The sequence below is a fragment of the Felis catus genome, chromosome B4 (genome assembly GCF_018350175.1).
Source record: "Felis catus isolate Fca126 chromosome B4, F.catus_Fca126_mat1.0, whole genome shotgun sequence".
Taxonomy (NCBI): Eukaryota; Metazoa; Chordata; class Mammalia; order Carnivora; family Felidae; genus Felis; species Felis catus.
Window position 1 is genome coordinate 77860135 of NC_058374.1, and position 18205 is coordinate 77878339.

General features: G+C 47.3%; 1 protein-coding gene across 9 annotated transcripts in view; it reads right to left on the reverse strand.

Moving 5' to 3' along the window:
• BIN2 (bridging integrator 2) overlaps positions 1-18205 on the reverse strand; it is a 37238-nt gene that overhangs the window by 10441 nt on the left and 8592 nt on the right. For 6 of the 9 annotated variants that reach the window (XM_019834937.3, XM_045061812.1, XM_011283945.4 and 3 more), the window contains exons 2-8: positions 17541-17621; positions 6302-6356; positions 5938-6032; positions 5262-5357; positions 3251-3358; positions 2857-2942; positions 1185-1260 (exon numbers count right to left, since the gene is read on the reverse strand). In XM_019834937.3, the coding sequence (XP_019690496.2) occupies positions 1185-1260; positions 2857-2942; positions 3251-3358; positions 5262-5357; positions 5938-6032; positions 6302-6356; positions 17541-17621 (597 nt within the window). Of the gene's footprint in view, positions 1-1184; positions 1261-2856; positions 2943-3250; positions 3359-5261; positions 5358-5937; positions 6033-6301; positions 6357-17012; positions 17179-17540; positions 17622-18205 lie in introns of all 9 variants that reach the window. The other 3 variants (XM_045061813.1, XM_019834939.3, XM_019834941.3) reach the window with 2 other exon arrangements.

Sequence of the window (18205 nt, forward strand, 5' to 3'; positions counted from 1 at the left end):
CTCTCAGGTAATCCAGGCAATAAAAACCCATTGTAATATTAACGAGGCAAACCATAATTTAGCTCAAGAAACTGCGGACAGGAACATGTGGATGTGTGCACGAATTCAGTTAATGTCATAATAGCAAAGAGTCTTGGAATCCCAGGACTAGAAAAGACCCCATGAGGTCATGTTGTGTGGCTGCCTGTCACTGCACAGGACTGGCCTTCTCCATTCACGTCTAACTACCTGAGAAACCGACCTGTGTTTAAACACCGCCCTCCTTGGGGCGCCTGGGTGGCTCAGTCGGTTGAGCGTCCGACTTTGGCTCAGGTCATGATCTCACAGTCTGTGGGTTCGAGCCCCACGTCGGGCTCTGTGCTGACGGCTCAGAGCCTGGAGCCTGCTTCTGATCCTGTGTCTCCCTCTCTCTCTGCCCCTCCCCCGCTCTCACTTTGTCTCACTCTGTCTCTCAAAAATAAATAAATGTAAAAAAAATAAAAAATAAATAAAAAAACCCACCACCCTCCTTGCTCCCTAGCAACAGAAGATAAAGATTTCCACAGCCTGGGACTCCTGGCTGGCTCAGTCAGTAGAGCATGTGACTCTTGGTCTTGCGGTCGTGAGTTTGAGTTCTGCATGTGGCACAGTGTTTACTTAAAATAAAAAATAAAGGGGCACCTGGGTGGCTCAGTCCGTTAAGGAGTTCGTGAGTTTGAGCCCCACATCGGGCTCTCTGCTGACAGCCCAGAGCCTGGAGCCTGCTTCCGATTCTATGTCTCCCCCTCTCTCTGCCCTTCCCCTGCTTGTGTGCGCGTGCTCTCTCTCTCTCTCTCTCTCTCTCAAAAATAAATAAACGTTAAAAAAAATAATAAATAAAATAAATAAAAATAAAAGATTTCACAGCTTGGTTCCCCATGTCAGCTATTCCTTCCAAAGGCCTACCTCCTTTATTCATCTGAAGCTCAAGTTTGGCTGCCATTATTCAGTTGTTAATGGAGATGGGGAGGGGCCTCTGAGGTTGTGTACAGGTGCTTTAACCCAGTTCAACAATGTCAGTCAAGTGCTATTATCTCCTCGTGAGAAAAAGGTAAAAACCCGTGCTGCCAATATCAATATTTAATGAGCTTATGTAAGTTAGGGCTACTTTCACATTTCCTAGGAAGACCCACCTAGCTGTCCAAATTCGCCAAGATGTTTCTCACCTTGCTCATCTCCCTGTAGAAGACATCCCTCAGGTTGGAGATGTTCTGGAAGATGGTCACGTAACAGCCAATACGACTATCAGGGGCCAAAAAACAAAAACAAGACCACATGCAGGTGAGCGATGGTAAAGGAAGTCTTTGAGATACAAGGGAGGAGCTTAAGCCAACACCAGAGGACACGAAGAGTCCTCAGAGAAAAGCACCCTGCACCGTAGACTCAGGATGTGATCTGGATTTGTCAGGGTGAGGCCAGTAGCACACTGGGCTCTCAGAAGAGTGGGAAGGTCAGGGGAGACACTTATCGGCCCAGCCTGATGCCAAAACATGAGACCTCTAGGTGCGTGAAGCTATCTTGATCCAGGCCCTTTAGGTACTAACGTAGATATGAAAGTACTCTAAAGACTTTTTATTTCTATTTTTATTTTTTTAACGTTTATTTATTTTTGAGACAGACAGAGACAGAGCATGAACGGGGGAGGGTCAGAGAGAGGGAGACACAGAATCTGAAACAGGCTCTAGGCTCCGAGCTGTCAGCACAGAGCCCGATGCGGGGCTCGAACTCACGGACCATGAGATCATGACCTGAGCTGAAGTTGGCCGCCCAACCGACTGAGCCACCCAGGCGCCCCTCTAAAGACTTTTTAAAGTGCTGTAAAAATATAAGGCCATGCCATTATAATTATTATCATAAATAATTATTCTTTCTCATTGTGCAATACCTGGGCTTCGATGAAGCCGAAGGCAGACTGGCAGAATTCTACTGTGAATGAATGGGGGAAATTTACATTTAAAGAAACTGTATGAAATTGCAACGCTATTTAAATTAGGAGTCACATAACTGGTGTCTTAGAATACGTGTAGTGATTAAAAAGTCTCCACCAGGGGCGCCTGGGTGGCTCAGTCGGTTAAGCGGCCGACTTCGGCTCAGGTCATGATCTCACGGTCCGTGAGTTCGAGCCCCGCGTCGGGCTCTGTGCTGACAGCTTGGAGCCTGGAGCCTGCTTCACATTCTGTGTCTCCCTCTCTCTCTGCCCCTTCCCTGCTCATTCTGTGTCTCTCTCTGTCTCAAAAATAAATAAACATTAAAAAAAAAAAAGGCTCCACCATACAGAGACTGATATTAAGTGGCAATATAAAATACCGACTACAGCTGCCATTACAGCATATCTTGTACAATGAAAAGTCGGACACAAAGACAATTTCTACTCAGACGCCTCCTCCAAATGTGGGAGATTTATGTCTACAACATGTTTACCTCCTGTGAAGCAAAGACATCATTAATAGAAATAATCATCCCATGGCTTAGCGTCTCCATCGAGCCGGATGTTCGTGAGCCAAGCCGGCTTAAGACAGTACACACGGAACCATATACTCCTGGCTCGCGTGATGACGGCCATCTACTTGCCAAGATCGCTCCTGTCCAAGAAGCACCTTGCCTTTAAACTGGAAAAGCTGGCAGGGCAGGCGTGGTTAGCTCCGTACCGCCGGTGAAGTAAGCAGGGTCTGGGGCGATAAGGCAGCTTGCCTAATGTCACCCAGCAAGGTAGTGGCAGGGTTGAGGCTACACATCCCACTCTTGCACCAGAGCTCAGGTGACACATTTGGGTTGCCAGGTAACCCGGGCCTCCAGTGGCCCCGGGGGTCCAGGCCTTTTCTGAAGGTCAATCATTACCTGTGATACAGAGCGGGCAGTTCCTCCAGCAGTTCCTGGTTCAGGTCTTCAAACACACTCTGGGCTTTGTTGAACTCTTCCTCTGCCTAGGGGGTGAAACAGACAGGGCCATTGCCCTCAGTCCCGGGTCTAAGGCTGGAGAGGCTGTGCCTCCTTGATCCTCTGCGGCTTTTCAGGGACTTCCTGGGAACCGAGCCTCTCTTTCCCCAGACCCGTGCCCTCCCAAGCCACGAGTGTTTGACTATCCTGAGAGCATTGGTATCAGGGAACACAGGATTTCCTTCAGGACACGCTGGATGCTGGATTTATCGTTTCTTAAACCCAGCCTGGCCCAGCGGGAGGGCAGGAAGGTTTTATCAGGTTTTTTTTTTTTTTTTTTTTTTTTTTTTTTTACCTTGGCAGTCTTGGCCTCATCTTTCTTCTTGGCATTCTGCAACGCCTCCAGGTGGTGTCGGGCACTGTCATAGTCCACAAGTTTCCGACCCCGCTTGGCAATTCTTTCCTAGCCCAGAGGTAGGAGAGAGGCCTCGAGAGTCACTTTTCGGTGGCCAGGATGCAGGTGACAGAGTGTCAAACACAGAGGCACGATGACTGGGTCTTATTATCGCACTGCACTTTCTAACAGTTTTGTGCCCAAGGGATCTCCCTCGCTCTTTGGAAAGAATGGGAATTCTCGGGGGGGGGGGGCACAGTAAAGGGAAACCCTACAGAGCATGTGGAAGCCTGCACTAAACATCACTACTTCCTATAAACCCACTAGAATCTGGTTCAGCCTCCAGGAGACATGGCCTTGAGAATCTAACTAAATTCAAAGTCAGGGGTGCTGGGTCTTACTCCCAGTGCTGCCACTTATTAGCCCCATGATGGAGGGCAAGGCACGTCTCTTTTGGAACATCAGCAGCCTCATCTGCCCCTACGGTGTTATTTGAAAGCTCAAACGCGGACTATAAAGTGCTTTGCAAATCCTGAAGCATAATAAAAATAGTAACTTGTTACGTGCACTGAGAGACCATCTACTCAGTCTCATCCAAATTACATATTCAATCATGGGTTTTATTTTATTTTTTTTTAATGTTTTTATTTCTCTTTGAGACAGAGAGAGACAGAGCATGAACGGGGGAGGGTCAGAGAGAGGGAGACACAGAATCTGAAACAGGCTCCAGGCTCTGAGCCGTCAGCACAGAGCCCGACGCGGGGCTCGAACTCACGGACCGCGAGAGCATGACCTGAGCCGAAGTCGGCCGCTTAACCGACTGAGCCACCCAGGCGCCCCTCAATCATGGATTTTCAAAGGACTAGTGATGATCTGGCCCAGCTTCCCACTGAACACGTGGAGCTGCAATATCCCAAATAAGTAGTTTACCAATTTCTGCTGGAACAGAGAATGGACAATTCCCAACTTCACAGCAGATTTCATTTTTTGAAAGCTTGATGACAGACTGAAGTCAGGACCCCTCTAATTTCTCCCTATTAATCTAAAAGCAGTGCAGCGCCTGACAGAGTAGATGTGTAATAAATAGGAGTTGGGGCGCCTGGGTGGCTCAGTCGGTTGGGCGGCTGACTTCGGCTCAGGTCATGATCTCGCGGTCCGTGAGTTCGAGCCCCGCGTCGGGCTCTGTGCTGACAGCTCAGAGCCTGGAGCCTGTTTCCGATTCTGTGTCTCCCTCTCTCTGACCCTCCCCCGTTCATGCTCTGTCTCTATCTCAAAAATAAATAAACGTTAAAAAAAATTTAATAAATAGGAGTTGAATGAATAAATGAACTCTAACTCTGCTTTCTGGAACAGCTTAGAAGAGGTTGCATCCCACTTTTACCTAGCAGACTTCCAAGTATCGGATGTAGTTATCATGACTCCTCCAAGTTTCTTCTTGTCTACAATATACAGATGGGCTGGGTTTTTTTTCCACAAGTAAAAGGGATGCCCTGACCTAGATCTAATTCAAAAACAGCTCCAATCTTCTTCACCCAAATCTAATTCTAAACATGCCCTCCACACACCTCTAACCTTCCACCTTAACCTCCCGTCTGACCCCAGACTTTTATTTATTTATTTATTTTTTCAACGTTTATTTATTTTTTGGGGGACAGAGAGAGACAGAGCATGAACGGGGGAGGGGCAGAGAGAGAGAGAAACACAGAATCAGAAACAGGCTCCAGGCTCCGAGCCATCAGCCCAGAGCCCGACGCGGGGCTCGAACTCACGGACCGCGAGATCGTGACCTGGCTGAAGTCGGACACTTAACCGACTGCGCCACCCAGGCGCCCCTGACCCCAGACTTTTAATCCTCTTTCCTGAGCTTCATTCCCAACCGTGGGCTCAAACTCTATGTAGGACGTTTACCCTGTATGTTCTCTAACTTGCAGGGGCCACCCGTGACCCATCCTTGACTCTGCAAACCGATTACCTTGACCTCGCTGAACTGGGCTACGTAGTTTTCCATGGTTCTCACTGCCTGGTCAGCTAATTTCTCTTCGTAGTCTTCCCAAAGGAGATCATTGTTCTGTGGGGGCAGAGGCAGAGGGCAGTGGTGAGGGCCCCACTTCTCAGCAACAACCGCCTACCAGGGGAAAGCCCAAATTCTGCCTGCCACAGACTTCCTTTTTTGGAGCGCTGTATTTAGAATATCACGTTGGGTTCCGGTGAAGAAGTCAGGTGAAGGAACAGCCCTTTCCCCAAGGGGCTGCCCTATAAGACACTGGACGTACATTCAGGGATTAAGAACAGGAAGAGATGGTCAGAGTTTTGGACTCTAGAGCTTGGAGGACAGGCAAATTTGGGAGCACAAAACTGCATGAAGTTAACTTTCAAAACCAACCACTTGGGTTTTATGGAACGGAAGCTTCCGTAAGGTTTTAGGAGGGGGAGAAGGGCAACAACGGAGGAATCCGTAGACTAGGGAAAACTTGTTTTGACCTCCATAGTTATTGCTTTTTGCTACCGCCCGTGACCGAGGCTACATAAATGAACGATGCGGATTGGCTCCTTTGTTTATCCATTTGCTGGGATAGAGAAGCAAAGATGAGGCTGAGATGAGGGCAGGAGTCCGTGCCAGAAGAGGTGTCTAGCCCAAACGCTCTTACCCCTACGATGGCCTTCAGCTCGTCGTGACCGTCCCACTCGTTGCTGTAGATCTCCTGCAGGGTTTCTGACACTCGTTTTGAGCTTTCGTGCATCACTGAGAGGAGAGAAGTCACGTCTACCGTAAAGTTTCCCCCAAAGTAGGCTGGTATAATCATACGGGTGGACAGGCAAAATCAGTGGGTCTACTTCAGAAGGACGCAGACCAAGAAGGTTTGGGTTATCCGTGAGTTGCTCTTGCTCTGCCCACAAGCCCCAGGACTCAGGGGCAGGCAAGTAAGTGATCAAACGCCTGAGAATGGTTGTTTTTCTTTCCACGCTCAGACTTCTCAGGAGCTCGAATCCCCTGTGCTACGCAATACCCACCTTTGACGGCGCTAAGGAAGTTCTTCAGGTCCTTGTAGAGCTTCTGGCCTTCTGCCTGAAAGGGAGAAGTGCTTTCAGTGACTGAACAGATACGTTTGGAAAGACGCCTTAGAGGTCAAAGTTGAAAAGTAGGTTCAGGGGCGCCTGGGTGGCGCAGTCGGTTAAGCGTCCGACTTCAGCCAGGTCACGATCTCGCGGTCCGTGGGTTCGAGCCCCGCGTCGGGCTCTGGGCTGATGGCTCGGAGCCTGGAGCCTGTTTCTGATTCTGTGTCTCCCTCTCTCTCTGCCCCTCCCCCGTTCATGCTCTGTCTCTCTCTGTCCCAAAAATAAATAAAAAACGTTGAAAAAAAAAATTGCAAAAAAAAAAAAGAAAAGAAAAGTAGGTTCAAAGCAGACGTCAATCCTGGAATCCGCAAATGTTATAAATGAGCCTCTGTTCTCTTTACCAAGAAGTTGTAGGTTATCTTTTTGGGGGCGATCTTTAAGTTGGGAGATTGTTCCCATGGCACTGGCAGATTTTCTTTCCTCTGTTTGTTCTCCCATCCAGTGAACAAAAGCCTACGCCCCGGGTTCCTCTGCTGGAAATATGTGTCCTCCGTGACCCTGTGGGTTATACCTTCCTCTCTGGGTTAAGTACACTGCTACCATCTTCTTAAGACAGTAGGTCTTCTCCCTCCTCTGCACCCTGGCCATTCCTCTCCTCTCCTGATGTCCTTCTCTGCCTTGCCTCACTTTACCCTTCCCTCCCATCAGTTACATGCTTTACACTCTCCTTCAAACAGCCTCATCACTGATTCTCCTCCTGTTCCAACACCAATAGCTTCATCCATAGCTCTATCCATCTACCCAATTCTTTCTTTGTTCCTGTGTCTGAATTCTCATTTATTTATTTATTTATTAAAAAAAATTTTTTTTTAACGTTTTTTATTTATTTTTGAGACAGAGAGAGACAGAGCATGAACGGGGGAGGGGCAGAGAGAGAGGGAGACACAGAATCGGAAGCAGGCTCCAGGCTCTGAGCCATCAGCCCAGAGCCCGACGCGGGGCTCGAACTCACGGACCGCGAGATCGTGACCTGAGCTGAAGTCGGACGCTTAACCGACTGAGCCACCCAGGTGCCCCTGAATTCTCATTTTTTAAAAATGTTTATTTAATCTTGAGAGAGAGACAGAGACAAAGTGTGTGAGTGAGTGGGGGAGGGGTAGAGAGAGAAAGGGGGACAGAGGATCCAAAGGGATCCAAAGTAGGCTCCATACCGACAGCAGAGAGCCTGATGTGGGGCTGGAATTCATGAGCCATGGGATCATGACCTGAGCCGAAGTCGGATGCTTAACTGACTGAGCCTCCCAGGTGCCCCTGAATTCTCATTTTTTAAGGCTAGGACTCCCAAGCACAGATTAGATCTCCTCCCTATTAAAAAAAAAAAGGGGGGGGGGCGCCTGGGTGGCTCAGTCGGTTAAGCAGCCGACTTCGGCTCAGGTCATGATCTCGCGGTCCGTGAGTTTGAGCCCCGCGTCGGGCTCTGTGCTGACAGCTCAGAACCTGGAGCCTGTTTCAGATTCTGTGTCTCCCTCTCTCTGACCCTCCCCTGTTCATGCTCTCTCTCTGTCTCAAAAATAAATAAACATTAAAAAAAATTAAAAAAGGGGGGGGGAGAAAAGAGAGGAAGGTATCATTTAAGTTGGGAAGTTTTTCTCTCAACCCCACAGGTGACCCACTTCTGTTTTAACTCTGACAAATGTTCATTGAGCCTCTGCTTCTTGAATCCAGCAACCAGAAACTCGTGACTTCTTGCTGAGACTGTGCTTCAATTTAAAATAGCCCTAGGGGCACTTGGGTGGCTCAGTCTGTTAAGCGTCTGACCCTCAATCTCAACTCTGGTCGGGATCTCTCGGTTCGTGAGCTCGAGCCCCGTGTCGAGCTCTACACTGTCGGTGTGGAACCTGCTTGGGAGTCTGTCTCTGCCCTTCCCCCTGCACTGTCTGTCTGTCTGTCTCTCTCTCTCTCAAAATAAATACATAAATTTCAAAAAAAAGGTTCTATTAGAACTTTTGCCCACTGGTCTTAGGCTGGCCTTCTGTCCTCAGAGTAGATCTGCTTTCTCTTGCACATATGCTTGAAGACATCTGTCACATACCCCGCAGCAAGTCTTCTCTTTCAAAGGCTTCCTCTGTTGTTCCTCATGGTGTTATTTAAAGCTCCTTCCGACTCTGGTCTCTTGCCTCTGTGTGAACTCCAGTTTCTGGGAGTTGAGGCTAGACCATTGACCTCTTGGAGCCTGACTTCAGGAACGTGGGCTTGGACTGAAAGGTGCAGCCCACTTGAGGGGGTTTCCTGGGGCCAGACCTGTGGGTCAGGACAGTGACCTTCACGCCAGCTCAGGTGAAGGGGTATTTAAGTTGCAATGCATTATTATGAAGTATACCCATAAGCTACTTGTGAACTTGCTCATATATTTGTTTGTGGTCATCACTAGATAGGCTATTGAGCATACCAAAAGTATAAAACAAATGTATGGGAGGAAAAACTGAAAATTCAGAAAAGTCTAACAACTTAAACTTTTTTTTTTTTTTAATCTGTGGAAATCTTTGCAGGAAGGATGATTACTGTGAACACAGCAGAAAATCTAGGTCAACTTGGGGTCAAAGTAAACTGGACTAATTATTTCATCCATCTTTTTGCCTCCAGCGCTTACTTCTAAGCCAGTCCAAACTTAAAATTTTTTTTTTTAGCATTTATTCATTTTTTGAGGGACAGAGAGAGAGCATAAGCGGGGGAGGGGCTAAGAGAGGGGGAGACACAGAATCGGAAAACAGGCTCCAGGCTCTGAGCTGTCAGCACAGAGCCCGATGCGGGGCTTGAACTCACGAAACGCGAGATCACGACCGGAGCCAAAGTCGGACGCTTAACTGACTGAGCCACCCAGGCGCCCCAGCCAGTCCAAACCCTTCACCATACTTCAGGTTGAAAGTCCTGGGAGCTGGGATGCCTTTAAGCATCTGACTGCAGCTCAGGTCATGATCTTGCAGTTTGTGAGTTTCAGCCCCACATCGGGCTCTCTGCTGTCAGCACCGAGACCACTTTGGATCCTATGTCTCCCTCTCTCCCTGCCCCTTCCCTGCTTGTACTCTCTCTCTCTTAAAAGTAAATAAACATTGGGGCGCCTGGGTGGCGCAGTCGGTTAAGCGTCCGACTTCAGCCAGGTCACGATCTCGCGGTCCGTGAGTTCGAGCCCCACGTCAGGCTCTGGGCTGATGGCTCAGAGCCTGGAGCCTGTTTCCGATTCTGTGTCTCCCTCTCTCTCTCTGCCCCTCCCCCATTCATGCTCTGTCTCTCTCTGTCCCAAAAATAAATAAACGTTGAAAAAAAAATTAAAAAAAAAAAGTAAATAAACATTAAAGAAAAGAAGAGAAGAGAAGAGAAGAGAAGAGAAGAGAAGAGAAGAGAAGAGAAGAGAAGAGAAGGAAAGGAAAGGAAAGGAAAGGAAAGGAAAGGAAAGGAAAGAAAAGGAAAAGAAAAGAAAAGAAAAGAAAAGAAAAGAAAAGAAAAGAAAAAAGAAAAGAAAAGAAAAGAAAAGAAGAAAAGAAAAGTCCTTGGAGCTGAATGCCAGGGCTCTAGGGACATGAACACGCAGTCTCAAGGGCATCTAAGACACTGTCAGGGAGGTGGGAAAAGAACCTGCATTGTGCAATATTTCACAGCAAGTGAGGATCAGGAGAACATCAGAGAAATGACTGGGGGGGGGGTGGGTTCAGATGTTATAGAGAGGTTAGAGTACAGGAACAACTGGTCACAGTAACTGGACTTGGTAACTGGAGGTCACTGGTAATCTTGAGAAAGTGCTTTCAATAGCATGATGGAGACGGTCAGTCAGCCACCAAAATTCAGAAACACTCAGCGTTCATCAGGAAGGATGTTTCACTTCCTTCTTGCTTTTTCATTCATGGGAAAAAAGTTGACACAGCCTAAGATGTTAAACGTGCATAAAAGCTTTTAAAGATGGAAATGGTAGGTGGGTGTAAGTTTGAGAGTTTTAAAAATGTGACAGCCCAGGTTTGAAAGAGTTTTGAGGATTATAAAAATTAACAAGGATTTCAAGTTCCTTTTTTTTTTTAATTTTTTTTTTCTTAATGTTTTTTATTTATTTTTGAGACAGAGACAGAGCATGAGCAGGGAAGGGGCAGAGAGAGAGGGAGACACAGAATCGGAAGCAGGCTCCAGGGCTCTGAGCCATCAGCACAGAGCCTGATGCGGGGCTCGAACTCACAGACCGTGAGATCATGACCTGAGCTGAAGTCGGATGCTCAACCGACTGAGCCACCCAGGTGCCCCTCAAGTTCCTTTTTGAAAGAAAACAAAATGAACTCAACTTTTTACTTCACCATGAAGATTTGGTCTCCAAAGTACATATTGGAGTAACAAAACCTGTTAAACCATCTTGCATAATTTCTTTTTTTAAAAATTTTTTAAAATGTTTATTCATTTTTGGAAGACAGAGACAGAGCACAAGCAGGGATGGGGCAGAGAGAGAGGGGGGACACAAAATCCAAAGCAGGCTGCAGGCTCTGAGCTGTCAGCACAGAGGCCGACGCGGGGCTCGAACCCACGAACCGCGAGATCATGACCTGAGCCGAAGTCGGACGCTCAATGGACTGAGCCACCCAGGCGCCCCCATCTTGTATAATTTCTACAAATGAAATTCAAATTGTTTTTATCCCATTAGACATTATATGGCCCGACAAATCCGATCAGTAATCAAGGCTACCGTGCATGACCATGCACTTGTATGTATGCTGTTCAAAACCAGGGGGTTCTACTGATACCAGAGTCCATAAAATGTGAACGCCTTCTGCCTTCCGTGGCACCTCACAAAAGCCTAACTCCCCTTCTGTGTTTTAGGATCAAGCTTCCAGGTCAAAGTTCTTCCTTTAGGCTCTTGCTCTTTCCTTTGAGGAGATGAAGTGTGTGTGTGTGTGTGTGTGTGTGTGTGTGTGAGTGAGTGTGTGTGTGTGTGTGTGTGTGTGTGTGTGTATGGGGGGGGGGAGCGGTAATGGGAAGTGGGGTAGCGGGACGCCAGTGGGTGTCATTTTATTTCACTGACCTGCCTGCCCTCCTACCCTGAAATGTCTCCAGGCTGAAGAATCCTAGCCTTCTTCTTCAGGTGTGACTTTTACGGTCTTAGCTTCCTCCCTGTCTGTGAGTCAAAGACTTGCAAGTTATTCCACTTTTCCAGTTCCAGTTTCCTCATCTATAAATGTCGGTCAGACCATTTCTAGCCCTAAATCTTATCATTTTAGCACTTCCGCTCTCTGAATACCCGGCCAAATTCTCGGCATCACCATAAAGAGTCTGACTCGGTCCTTCCAACCCCTATATAAACAGCCCCAGCCTTCAGGTCACAGACCATTCGCTGTGGAAGCTTGTCCTAAACCCTCAGGTAGACAGAGCTGTGTCCTAAGAGACTGCGGTACTGAGGATGGAGAAGAAAGTCCCTGTCCTGGGGCTCTCCACTTGCTGGAGACAAATGGACTCAGAGAAACCCAAACGCTCAGCACAATAGTAAGTAGCCTGAAGGTCCAGGAGCAAGCTCTAGAAATGCTCCATCTAACGGAGGCCCAGAGCGGAGACGAGAAGTTGGATTGTTGGGTTTGATTTTAAAGGCAATGAATTGGAAGCAGCTGTCACTACCAGAAATAAGAGATTAAAATGCTGCTTGGGGAAAACAATTCTTCCTCTATAATATGTTTTGAAGAGGGGAGGGGGGGGAGATGGGGAAGTAAACAAAGCCTTCAAAGAAAACTTACCTATGGAAATTTGATTAGGAACCTGGGCAAGCGGCCAGGCCCTTGAAATCAGGCTGGGAAGTTTGGGAGTGATATTTATTTATTTATAAAAAAATTTTTTACGACGTTTATTCACTTTTGAGAGACAGGGAGAGACAGAGTGCAAGCGGGAGAGGGGCAGAGAGAGAAGGAGACACAGAATCCGAAGCAGGCTCCAGGCTCCGAGCTGTCAGCACAGAGTCCGATGTGGGGCTGGAACTCACGAACCGTGAATGAGATCATGACCTGACCCGAAGTCGGATGCTCAATGGACTGAGCCACCCAGGCGCCCCTGGGAATATTTATTCATTGATAAAAAATATACCTACAAGCTGACTGCGGTAAGGGACGGGGTACATGACCAACTGGTCCAACTTCTGGAATACTTCACTTTCAATCTCCTTGACCTTGTCTTTCCCCCCTCTGTTCGTCTGAGCTATCCGAGGTCCCGTCTCAGAGCTGACTGTGTTGTTACTGTCTTTTTCCTTAAACGGTGAATGCCTGAGGGCAGGCGTATTGTCTTCTTTGTGTTGAAATACCAGGATCTAGCCTGGCATACAGCAGGCTCGCTTGTTAAGTGAACTTTTCAGGCAGGCTCAAATACCAGTCACTACGGGTAAATCATTCTCTCGGGAGAAAAGCTTCCCTTATTCCTAACCTACCTCCATTTCCTTTCTCAAACAGACCTCCACCCCCCCTTCAAGTGACGTTCAGCTGGTGGGCTCACCCAGGAGATTCTGAGGGGACTGTCTCATCTGATCCTCTTACTCTTCTAGATGGCCCTTCCTTCATCGCTGACCCTTCCTTCCCACACACCTGCCATTGGTAGATCCAGCCTTTAAGGCCGAGAGGAGGAGAAAGGACCGAGCTACAGAAACCTGTCAACGTGGGTGTTGACTTACTGACTCCTGTTCTTCTCATACTGGGGTTAAAAGCCGAAGGGTAACCTTGATTGAGCAGAGGCCCAGGGAGGCCTCCTCGTGCGGTCCAGGGGGAAAAGCACCAGGGTTCACGCTTGAATCCTCGCTCTGTAGCCCTTGTGCTGTACCTTGATTAAATCACCTCCCTCTCAGATCCGATTCCCCGCCCCCCGCCCCCCTCCCCCCCAATTCAGACTAAAGTCAGTGGTTGCCAAATGCTGTTCTCAGACCGGCTACCACCTCATAATTACTAGAAGCTTAATATACAACATAGACTCTCCAGTTAATGATCAACTATGGCTGTTAGTGTCACATAAAAAAAAGATAAGAACACGTTATGTGCCTCCAGATGAGAGAATATCCCACCTAGAAAAATATCAAGTATTCCTGCCACCCAAACAAACAAAATCTGAATCTCATCAAACCTCTAAATCTATTCATTTATGGAAAATACAAGAGACACAGGATCATGTTAAACAGTACCACGGGGATTCAGTCAGCCTGCAGGAAACTTCAGGAAAACAACCCGGGATCAGCAAGTAAACCGCAAAAAGGGAGGGATTAGAAACCTGCAGATGAAGAGATTTAACTTTAAGGGACTTAAACATGTCCACAAGTTGCTGATTTAAACAAAACAGGGGAGGGGCGCCTGGGTGGTTCGGTCGGTTAAGCGTCCGACTTCAGCCAGGTCACGATCTCGCGGTCCGGGAGTTCGAGCCCCGCGTCAGGCTCTGGGCTGATGGCTCAGAGCCTGGAGCCTGTTTCCGATTCTGTGTCTCCCTCTCTCTCTGCCCCTCCCCCGTTCATGCTCTGTCTCTCTCTGTCCCAAAAATAAATAAACGTTGAAAAAAAAATTAATGTCAAAAAATAAATAAACGTTAAAAAATTTTTTTTAAACAAATCACGGGATTAAAAAAATAGGGGAGTGAACATTGGACATTTTGAATTATGAAATTATTGCTATTTTTTAAAAATTTTTTTAACGTTTATTTATTTTTGAGACAGAGAGAGACAGAGCATGAACGGGGGAGGGTCAGAGAGGGAGGGAGACACAGAATCTGAAACAGGCTCCAGGCTCTGAGCAGTCAGCACAGAGCCCGACGCGGGGCTCGAACTCACAGACCGCGAGATCGTGACCTGAGCCAAAGTCGGACGCTTAACCGACTGAGCCACCCAGGCGCCCCCAAAATTATTGCTATTTTTTAAAGGTATCACTTAATATTATGTTTTAGTGGGGTGATTAACCTGAAATATCTGAAAAGATATTTGTATTACATTGTTAACTGAAAAGGGCAAGTTATGAAACCATTACAAACAGAATAATCTCACTATTGTGAACCTTGTATTTATTTATTCTGGATTTACTTGGCTACCATACACATACATAGCACAGTGACCGTAAGGATATGAAACAAAAGTGGTTGTAGCATGGGAGGGTGCAAAATCATGATTTTTTAATTCATGTTTTTCTTGTCCTTTCTGGTTTGTTGTAATGAGTAAACGTCTTACAGAAAAATATTTTTAGGCGTGATAATGGCTCTGTGGTTATATTTTAAAAGAGTCCTTATCTTGGGGGCAACTCAGTGGCTTAGTCAGTTAAGCCTCTGACTCTTGATTTCAGCTTAGATCATGATCTCACTGTTCGTGGGTTTGAGCCCCATGTCGGGCTCTGTGTTAGCAGCATGGAGCCTGCTTGGGATTCTCTGTCTCCTTCTCTCTCCTCCCCTCCCCAGCTCTCTCTCTTTCTAAATAAATAAATAAACTTAAAAAAAATGTAAAAAACTGGGGTGCCTGGGTGGTTCAGTTGGCTAAGCATCCAACTCTTAGTTTTGGCTCAGGTCATGATCTCACAGTTTTGTGAGATTGAGCCCCACATCAGGCTCTGCACTGACAGTGAGGAGCTTGCTTGGGATTCTCTCTCTCTCCCTCCCTCTGCCCCTGCCCCTCCCCCTCCCCACTCACGCTGTCTCTCTCAAAAAAATAAATGAACTTAAAAAAAATTAAATTAAAATAAAAAAAGAGTCCTTATCTTTAGAGATTAATAATGAAATATTTATGGATAAAATGATATGATATGCAGAATGTCCTTCATAGTAGTCAAGGATGGGGGAAAGTGGGTGGAGACATAAATGAGTTGATTAATTATTAAAGCTGGGTGATGGGTACATGTGGATTAATCATACAGGTTTTCCTATCTTTGTGTATATTTGAAATCTTCCGTTAAAACAAGTTTAAAACTACGGATTCCCAAGCCCTATTACAGGTGACCTTGCATTTAAAAATATTTCCCAAATGATCCTGATATACAATTAACTGCTGAATTAGATTATAGCTAGGGGCGCCCGAGTGGCTCAGTTGGTTAAGTGTCTAACTTCGGTTCAGGTCATGATCTCATGGTTCACGAGTTTGAGCCCCCCATCAGGCTCTCAGCCGTTGGGGCAGAGCCCGCTGCAGATCCTCTGTCCCCTTCTCTCTTTGCCTCTACCCCGCTCATGCTCTCTCTCTCAAAAATGAACATAAGACAAAAGATTTCTATAGGATATAGCTAGTGTCCCTTCAATAGCATCATAAAGAATTACTTTCCAGGGGCGCCTGGGTGGCGCAGTCGGTTAAGCGTCCGACTTCAGCCAGGTCACGATCTCGCGGTCCGGGAGTTCGAGCCCCGCGTCGGGCTCTGGGCTGATGGCTCAGAGCCTGGAGCCTGTTTCCGATTCTGTGTCTCCCTCTCTCTCTGCCCCTCCCCTGTTCATGCTCTGTCTCTCTCTGTCTCAAAAATAAATAAACGTTGAAAAAAAAAAAAAAAAGAATGAATTTGGCTGGTCTTTGTCCCCAATCCTGGGAAGTTAACTTCTAAATCCTTGGGAATTCCTGAGTGATGGGAGTGTGTTCATTTTTCATGGTGGGCCTCTTCAATCACGTGTGACTTTATAATAAACAAATGGCTCAGGATGGTGGCTGGTCAGGCGGGAAAGATGAACCATGTGATTAGAGGGCTGGGGCTTTGAGACAGGTGATATCAGCCTGACCTCCAGCAGAAGGGAGGGAAAAGGGAGCTACGGATTAAATTCAATCATGTGGCCCATGATTCACCATGTAATGAAATCACAACAAAAAACTCTAGACACCTGATGCTTGGGTGAGCTTCCTTGCTGGGTAATCCTATATCAACGTGCTGGGAAGGTGACACATCTTGAGAACACAGAAGCTTCTCGTTTGGAATTCTCCTGGACCTCACCTCATGTCCCTCTTCACTTGGCTGGTCCTGATCGGTGTCATTTATAATAAAAGTGTAATTGTAAATAGAGCACTGTCCTGAGTTCTGTGGGTTGTTCTTGTGGATTACAGGAACTGAGTGGCTAGTAGGACCCCCCCCCCCCCAAATTTGTAGCATTGGTCAGCAGTGTGGGTGTCCTGGGAGCTCTGGAGCCTGCAGCTGGTGTCCGAAGCAAAGCAGTCTTGTTGGGGACAGTGCCCTTAACCTGTGAAATGTGGCCGAACTCTGAGCAGTTAAGTGTTAGGACCACATTACAACCGGGTATTCACATGAGTCAATAACCCCCTTCTATTACAAAGAGGGGACTGCAATCTCCAGGGCTCATGTAAGAATTAAGTGAGATCACGTGTGTAAAGCACCATGCACAATGCCTGGCACGTGGAGATGGAAAGTGAAATATCTTGGGGCACCTGGGTGGCGGGGGGTGGGGCTCAGTCGGTTGAGTGTCTGACTTTTTGGATCACGTCACAATCTCACGGTTGGTGAGTTTGAGCCCCGCATCAGGCTCTGCACAGACAGGGCAGAGCCTGCTTGAGATTCCCCTCTCTCTCTCCCTCTCTTCTGCCCCCCCCCCCCATTCGTGCTTACTCTCTCTCAAAATAAATAAATAAACTTAAAAAAAAAAAGTGAAATATCCCATGGAAGCCTACACCTATTGCCCACTTCTCAATGTAGATTTTCTGTAAGAGAATTACCCGTAGCAGCCAGTGAAGGTAGAAGGAACCGAGACAATAGGAGGTTTGCTGGTGAGAATGACAGGTGAAAGATGGACGGATCATCTAGAATTCTGGGCTTCGGCGAGGTAGATGTAGCGGCCAAAGAGGCAACAAGGAAAATCGGAGGCTACTACGATGGGAGAGCCTAGGGTGGGAGAGAGGCACCCTGAGGAAGTGATCAGCCAAAGACTAAAGTGGCAGGGGCTCGTTCCAACTTTGTCCAAGGACCTAGGGATGCCACTGTACCCCGGGGGAACCACTAAGAGGAAAGAACACTTGTCTGTCTCCCAAAACCCAGGGTCGGTGGGAACAAGAAAGGGAAGCGTCTCTGGTTCCCAGAGAAACAAGAAGCAGCAGGTTACTCCGTGGCCCTTGCCCCTCAACCCCGGGGGGAGGGTGGGGTAGGAGGGATGCCTGTTGGCTTGCCCAAACCTACTGTTCTTCTGCTACCCGGCCCTCAGGTCTCCCTTCTTCCTCCAAGCTCCCCCTCCCCACCCTCCAGATTACCTGTTGCTGGTGGAAGTTGTTGGCACTTTGTTCAAACCGTTCATCTTTGGTTTCCACAGTCTTCCCCAACTTCTGCAGAACCTGGGAATGTAAGTTGGAAAGGTCAGTGAGGTGGAGTCAAGTCCCTCTCATCTGTTGGCCTCCTATGACCCTAGCTTCTCAGAGTCTCAGATGCAATTAAAGGGCTGTACTCGTATCAGCCCAATGGAATTTAAAAAATATAGAGTGCACTGTTGGAAAAAAAATCGTATTTGGTGGTTCTTCTCAAATTGGGGTATGCCTGAGGGTATCTGGCAGTGTGCAGGGGTGTATATACAAAGCCCAGAATAAATATGGCATACGTGCCTGGAATGACATTATTATTTACAGTGGGGTTCCGGGGGTGGGCTGGGATAAAGTATTATATTAAAACAAGGATTAATAAGAATGTAAAATATGCAGCCCTAACGATAAAATATGAGCCTTGAAGGTACTTTTCACTTGAGAGATGGTCTTCCAGCCACAGCCCCAGATTCCTCTAGATAGATGAGGTTAGAGGCAGGCAGGAGACTGTTCTCTTAGGAGAGCCCTTGTGGAAAACGCTGAAGAAGACCGACACAACGCATTTAGAACCCAGCTCGAAATGAATGCTCTCTATCTCCTCTGTCCTGGGAGCCAACCACCAT